Below are 7,553 nucleotides of genomic sequence, written 5' to 3'. Positions count from 1 at the left end.
CCACGGCCTTTCAGCCTCGGCTGGCCTCACTCACTGTAGAGCCCTAAAACTTCCAAGTGCAGGGTTACAGGCCTGTGACACTACGCCCAGCTAATCAAGTGTTTTGTTAGCACCTCTCTTCCTCCCATGCCTGCGCAAGTGAGTGCCCTTACCTATGTAACTGAGTAACACGGGAAGAAATACGAGTCCGTGAGCAGCTCCGAGTAACACCATGGCTAAATACATCCTGAAGTAAAAGATCTCAAAAATTTGAGATTTGGCGAAGGCCAACACCACAATCCCTCCAAATTTCGTAAGCGTGATCCCACTGAATACCTGGAGGTAGAAGTGACTCGTTAGGCTGTTACAAACAAGCATCCCCTGTCGCACATGCCTACCGCAGCACTGAGGCGCTGAGCTTTCTGCCTGAACTTGTTCGGCTTACTGCTTTATGAGCCTGGATGAAAAGTGGCTGCTCAATTTTGTGTGTGTATATCCAAGGGTGTTTTAGTGCAGATGTGTGGAGGACAGCGGTTGACCTGTCTTCCTCAGTGGCTCGCCACCTTCTCAGATGGTCTCACTGGAGTAGGAGACAGCTGGACCGGCTGTCAGTGATCTCCAGGGATCCACCCATCTCTGCCCATCAGAGCTGGTGCCACAGACGTAGACTGCTGTGCCCACCTCTTTGTGCGTGCTGGGGACTCAAGCTCAGGTCCCCATGCTTACGGGGCAAACACCTCACTGGCTGAGCCATCTCCCAGCCTGGGGGTAAAAAACTTAGAGAAGGGGAGAAGGTATTTGAAGGGTAAGAGCAATGTATTTTCCTAGAAACCTGTCTTCTAAACTGTACAGGTCTTGGCTTCTTGGTAAAAGTCAAGCAGTAGCTGAACCAAGATGGAGTCTCAGGTGGAAACTTTCAAAAATATAAAATGATTATTGTGTGTGTGTGGGCATGCAACATGCATGCGAGGTCAGAGACCCTGTGGAGTCATTTCTCACCTTCTATCTTGGGTGAGTTTGGGGGCTCAAAACCAGGCTTGCAGAGTAAGCGTTACCTTTGACCCGCTGGGCTATCTTGCTGACCTGGAAACCATTTTAGTTTTTTGAAGTTGTTAAATAGCAAATGCTTAAGTTTTCGCTGATATTTTCTAGAGTGGCAAAGTGATTGAGCAGGAATGGCAGGATAAAGGGCTGGACCAAGGCCCTCCAGGCATTAACTACAGACAGCCCGGGGGGCTCTGGAACTCAGGGGACCCCTTGCTGTCACCAGAGTGCTGGCTTCCAGCTCTCTCAAGTCTAACTTTTCTAGATTTCCAGCTTAAGCCATCTGATTGCCTGAAAGAGACCACACGAGGACAATTCTGAGCGATTTCAAGTCTGTTCAAGTTGCACCTATTTGGTGAATTGTGTGAGAATTTGTCGTTGCTGGGAGAAGCCATTTAACTGATGGCTCCAATTGTTTTACCCACTCAACCTGTGTTTCCTCGGAGAAGCGGTCAGTCGGTAAGGAAGCACCCCTCCTGCCAGCCCCGCCCATCGGGGCAGAGGATACTCACAGAGCTGCCCATGTGGGCCAGCGCCTCTTCCGCCCGGCTCACTCGGCTTCCTTTGGTGCTCACTGTGAACGCTCTTGTTATGTGGCTGCAGAACTCCACAGAAATGCCGCAGCTCTGGAACAAAGCGTCCCGTGAGAACAGGTCCTTTTCAGCTGAACACCTCCTAAGCTGCAGCAGACACCTTGAAGTCCTTTGGGCAGTACTGGTGCCACAGCACTGTGGCTTTGATTAGGGGAATGTCTGGAAACTTCTCAAGGTTACCTCCCTTCCCCACTGAGCCAGCACCCTGCCAAGCCTTCCCTCATGATCACTCTGAAGGTGCTCCTATCTACATGTCAAGCTCACAGCTGTCTCTCTTTCCCTCTCTCCCCCTTTCTGTTTCTCCCCCTCTTTGGTTTTTTGGGGATAGGGTTTCTCTGGGTGGCCTTGGCTGTCCTGGAACTCCCACTGGCCTTGAATGCAGAGGTCCGCCTGCCTCTGCCTCCTGAGCTCTGGGATCAAAGGCGTGTGCCACCATGCCAGCTGTATCTTCAGTACTTTCTAAGTACCTGCTATCTATCTGTAAGGGAAGCCTACTGAGGAACCTGGGAAATAAAACTGGGGTGTCTTAATGTCGGTTGGTTACATGTTTTTTTGTTTGTTTCTTTTCAGACAGAATCTCATTTAGTTCTAGCTGACCTCAAATTTGCTACGTAGCTAGGGGACGACTCTGAACTTCTGATCCTCTTACTTGCCTCCCCACCCCCCACTCCAGGCTCATGCAGGCCCAGAGTTTATGGAAGGCTGGGGACTGAACTCAGGGTTCATGCGTCCTCTGCAGGCATGCTACTAAGTGAGCTACCCTAGCCTTTGTTTTTGAGACAGGATCTCAATTTGTAGTCCAGGCTGGTCTGGACCTGTATGGTTGAGGCTGACTTCTGGCTTCTAACCTGCAGGGGTCTGCCTAGCTCAGCCTCTTTTATTTATTATTTATACAGTGTTCTATCTGCATGTTTGCCTGCAGGCCAGAAGAGGGCACCAGATCTCATGGATGGTCATGAGCCACCATGTGGTTCCTGGGAATTGAACGCAGGACCTTTGGAGGAACAGCTAGTGTTTTCAACCCCCGAGCCATCTCTCCGGCCCCCCTAACTCTTGACTGCTGGGATTATAAGCATGTGGCGTCACACCAGGTCACGTGGCTTTGTAGTACTTTCTGAACAATGGACACAGCACCATGAACTACACTGCTCACGACAGCTGCAAATGTGCAAGCCTCCTGCCTTGGCCACCTGAGCGCTGGGATTTCGGGGACCTGCCACATGCCCAGCTTCAGAAACCGTTAGAGTGCTCCCAGCTATTCTCAGTGCTCCCTCTGGGCCTCACCCAACGCTAGCACACATCTTGTTTCTTCCTGTGCACTAAGAGCAAAAGGCAGCTAGCTCAGTGTTTCAGGCCACTTGAGAGGGTATATGAAATCCATGGAGTAATTTATGCACGAGTCACAGGTGCCAGGGACAAATGAGAGAAGATCAGGACTCACCATCACCAGGTTGACCAAGGAGACAGCATTCAGGCTGATCCCCCACAGCCACATAACGCCAAACATGTTAACCAGGATCATGGCTATGGTGACACACATGATGATTGCAGACCACAGCTCACAGCCCAGAACCACCAAGGTCACCAGAAATATGGAGCCCAGAGACACGCTGAGGTTAAAGATGGTGTCATCAATGATGGTCAGGTACTGTTCGTAGAAGACATAGAACACGCTGCGGAGGGAGGACAGTGTCCGTTAGAGCCTGGACCCTGGCGTCTCCCCTCTTCGCCCCACCACCCTGCAGAGTTGGGAGTGCTGAGAGGTGACACACCCCAGAAAACCACCTGAGACTGGCCCAGCAGTGACCCCAGACGTGTGTTTACAAAGAATTTTTACTTGTAAGCCCAATTCCAAAAAAATCCCATATGGTATTAGGAAAAGAGAAGAACCAGCCAGGTCTGCTCTGGGAGCCACCCTGGGTTCTTTCCCACACCGTTAACCCAGCTCTGCCCAAGAATTAGGCCACCTCCTCCGAAAGTCCACACAAAAAGCAGCTGCCATTCTTAACCGAGTTCACACATGGTTTGAGAAAAGCAAGCATTTGCTTGGCCTTCCTTATTTTACAAGGAAAAAGCAGCAGCGGCAACGACGAAGGACTCCAGCCCCAGCGAATGAAAAGTCTGTGTCAGAACTCTGTCCCAAGCAATGAGGAGCAGGGGTCCCTGCCAGGCCGGCTGCAGGGCTGCGTGCCCCGTGTGCAAGGCCTGCCCTCCTGTTAGTCCACCGTGTGCATCTTCAGTCTGGGACAGCACACCAAGTTCTGCATCTAGTCCTCAGAGCAGAGCAGAGGCTCGACATTGTGGCTCCGCGCACCTCCAGTGCCCTTCCCTCCCCGTCCGGGGCCTGCAGCCCCACCCCTACCCCACAGAGGCCCCCGGCTTTACCTGTACGGGAACACTCTGTAGCTGCTCCCCTTGGCACGCATGGTTTCTGTGATGTTACTGGCGATAAGCCGGGCCTTTTTCATGGCGTCAATGAAGTCAGCAGAGGTCTTAAGTACGGTGTGGTAGGTCATGAAGTAAGTGGCCCCGACGTAAGCGTCATCTCCTACGATGTTAACGGCCGACCCGTAAGCAGCGTGGCCCCTGAGGAAGAGGCGGTGGGTGTCAGGAAGGCTGTGGCTGACAGGTGATGGCTGCTCACCTCACCCGGCTCAGAGGTCACGTGGATGAAGGAGGCCTCCTGCGAAGGGCCTACAGAAGGCGTTTGTCTGCTGCACGGCTGCTATTGTTTTCTCTATCTGGTTCCATTCAAAACCAATGCAGAGATGACTGGCTACTACTGTATAACAGGAGGGGAGAAAGGGCAAGGACCTGGACCCAAGCCCAGGCCTCCCCAGGGGCTCCTCACCTTAGCCTAGCAAGGCCTCTGTGACTGGGCATACCGCCACAGACCCACAGCCTGGAGGTGCTGGTGAGTTACGGCCAGGAGGGGTTTCAGTGGATATACCCAGAGCTCCCATGCTTTATGAAGAAAATGCCAGAACAACCTCAACATTCACAAGCAAAGCAGGTTCCAGGATCTGTTCTCAAGTTTTTCGAGGTGGTCTTCAGAACCAGAAATCTCAAAACACAGACACGACACATACGAGTAACAAGAATAGGCGCATGTGGACTTTGCTGTTTTGAGACACGGTTCCTCCGTGTAGACCTGGCTGTCTTGTAACTTGCTCTGTAGACCAGACCAGGCAGGCCTCAAACTCACAGAGATCTGCCTACCTCCGCCTCCAAAGTGCTGGGATCGAAGGTGCGCGCCACCACCGCCTGGCTCAAATGTAGATTCTTACGAAAACCAAGTACACCCAATGCGAGTTACATCACACACATGTGCAATTCACCTTTCCCCTACCAAAGTCTCCAAATCGATTCTCTTATCTTTACCATTTCTGGGCCAGACATCCTGCTCCTGTCCATGTGAGCAGTGGATGGTCTGGATGGCTGGGCTTTTAGACAGCTCATACTTACCCACGGTCGGGGCAGCAGGGATTAGAACCTAAACCTCAAACGTGCTAACATCACCAAAGCAAAGATGCTGCCCCGTAAGCCCACTAGCCCAACGGGACTGCCCTGGCCTCCCACTGTCTAGCGTGTTGAGCTTTTCTTCTGCTCCTTCACGAGCTGCAGAGGAATCTGCCTACATCCACATGGCCAGTGTAGAGGACAGGAACCACAGCATGGAAATGAGTGCCCAGTAAGGCTCAATCTGCTGAAAACTGAGGAGTTTCCTTTAAACGGTGTTTCTGCTTTTCTAGGACTAAGACAGGGGAGAGAAGAGGCCCTTCCCACAAGCCTGATCGATCCCAGACTTTGCTTCTCATTTCAAGTTAAAGCTACAGTGACAGTTTATCTGACAGCTCCGAGACACTTACCCTTTGCCACACTTGGGGTTGGGGTTATCGGAAAGGAACATGGGCAGGAATTTCATGAATTCTTTCCCCTGAGGCCTCTGTTTGCCCTCTGAAGTCAGGGGTCTACAGCGGACACAGGTTGGGTCAATCACTGGCAAAAGCAAAGAGGCAGTCGTTAGAAAGCTAGGCCTCAAGACTCCAACAAGAGCAGCAGAACAAACGCTGTAGGGACAGGATTTGCTTGTATCTTTCCCTCCTCCAGGGCTCCAGCTCTGCGTGATTTCCCTTAGCGTCAGACCCAGGTCATTTCTTCCGAGGCAGGCTGCCCAGCAAAGCCCTTCTCAGAGCCCAGGACTCTGCATTCATGAACATCCTTGGCACTTACAGAACGGTGGGGCAGAGCATGAACGGACACTGGCTGGCACTCTTAAGAAAAGCACACATGTGGTCTGGGCAAGATGGACTGTCTGACCCCGCTGATACACGGCCCTGGGATGGGGATGTGCATGCATGAGTGAGGAAACAATGCCAAGGAAGGGATGCAGCCCCAGCACTGACAGATGCTACAAACGAGGGTAAAATGAAGCGGCTACACGATGCTGCCGTTTCTCTGAAACAGCAACGAAAGGAAAGCTCTAGAAAAGGAGGCAGAAGTACCAGAGGCGTTGCAGAACTGGTGAGTGACATTGTGGAGTCTACAGCAGGAGGACTGCGGCGAGACCCAGTCAAAGTAGTCATCGATCCAGGATGAGGGCGCGAAGCCTATGCGGGTGCTGGGGAGAGGAGAGACGGTGAGCAGCCTGCCGCGGAACGCCTCTCCTCCTGACAGGGCCGCACGGCGACTGAACACAAACCTGCAAGATTTGCGTGGCCAGTGGGCCCACTCTGCTCATGCGACACTTGGCCTAACAGGCTTTTTGAAATGACAACAAGAATAGCAACTGTTCCGAAAGAAAATCTGTTCTTAGTGAGAAAACTCAGGCCAGAGAGCCTCCCTCTGCCTGTTTCTGCTTACGGCTGAAAAAGACTAAAGCCAGACATGGTGAGGGGGACTGCTCTGTCATCCTAAAACCCAAGAGCTGAGACAGGACGAGCACTCCAAGGTCAAGACTGCCTTGGGCTATAGGGGAGACCGTATCTCTACAAAGGACCAGAGAGGCCTGATACTCACTAGGTGTCCAGCTCGGCCGCGTTGAAGATCTGCTGCACCAGGGAGTCGTTGTCACAGCCCGTGCCGCCGCACACCATGCTCTGCCCTTTGCGGGTGGTGTAGTTGTGGCCCTCCTCCAGGACAAAGTAGACGGGTGGCCCCGAGTGCAGGTACTGGCCGAGCGATTTGAAATAATCGATCACATAGGAATCCTGAAAGACAGACCAGAGAAGGGAGAAGCGGGGCTTGATGGGCCGTAAAGGAGACGGTGGCTGCTGAGGACGGAGGGCGGCGAGCCTAGCCGCACGGCTCTCTCCCGCCACGGCCCAGCATGCACCTGTTGCTATGCCCCAGCCAGAAGGGGTCGCACAGGTGAGCCCCACCTCTAAGAGCACTGTGAGTTCACGGGCCGGTGGCCAACCCCAGCAGAGCCCTGTGGCCGTTCACTGCTGCCTCTTGCATGGGTACTCAGAGCAAGCATTAATGCCTACGCACATGCTCTGACACGCTATTCATCGGCAGCTAAAAGGGTTAAAAAACAAAGCACCTTACATTTGGCATTGAAAGGGACTGATCCAATCCGATCTCTACTTTGTTCACCACTGCAACACTGAATGACAGAACGCCCACAAACACGGCGATCTGGAAAGAAAAGCAAACGGCAAGACACCAATTGCTAATGGAACAAACCGAAGAACAGACGGAAAGCTTCCAGAAGGCATGATTTTATCTTTTTAAATGCTGGCACTATTAGAGGTTGAACCCCTGCTTTGTGTAAGGCTAGGCAAGCATCCTCCCACTGAACTGCATTCCCAGTCCAAAGCCAGACTTTGCCAGAATGCAAACACAGACAATCCACGGATAATCCAGATTTTAGCGGTGCACCCAACTCCATAATGACCGTGGGGCTCTCCCACCGCCTCTCGCTGTGAGTAGACT

The 7,553-nt window shown here is 52.5% G+C and overlaps 1 protein-coding gene across 1 annotated transcript in view; it reads right to left on the bottom strand.

Moving 5' to 3' along the window:
• Positions 1-7,553, bottom strand: part of Npc1 (NPC intracellular cholesterol transporter 1) — a 45,468-nt gene that overhangs the window by 1,398 nt on the left and 36,517 nt on the right. Inside the window, exons 17-24 of the mRNA XM_021645411.2 lie at positions 7,167-7,256; positions 6,636-6,826; positions 6,122-6,237; positions 5,486-5,615; positions 4,002-4,202; positions 3,058-3,289; positions 1,536-1,649; positions 153-315 (exon numbers count right to left, since the gene is read on the bottom strand). Of these exons, the coding sequence (XP_021501086.2) occupies positions 153-315; positions 1,536-1,649; positions 3,058-3,289; positions 4,002-4,202; positions 5,486-5,615; positions 6,122-6,237; positions 6,636-6,826; positions 7,167-7,256 (1,237 nt within the window). The remainder of the gene's footprint in view (positions 1-152; positions 316-1,535; positions 1,650-3,057; positions 3,290-4,001; positions 4,203-5,485; positions 5,616-6,121; positions 6,238-6,635; positions 6,827-7,166; positions 7,257-7,553) is intronic.

Source organism: Meriones unguiculatus, chromosome 2 (assembly GCF_030254825.1).
Source record: "Meriones unguiculatus strain TT.TT164.6M chromosome 2, Bangor_MerUng_6.1, whole genome shotgun sequence".
Classification (NCBI taxonomy): domain Eukaryota; kingdom Metazoa; phylum Chordata; class Mammalia; order Rodentia; family Muridae; genus Meriones; species Meriones unguiculatus.
Note: the sequence above shows the minus strand (reverse complement) of the source record. Positions and strands in the feature narration are given on the sequence as shown.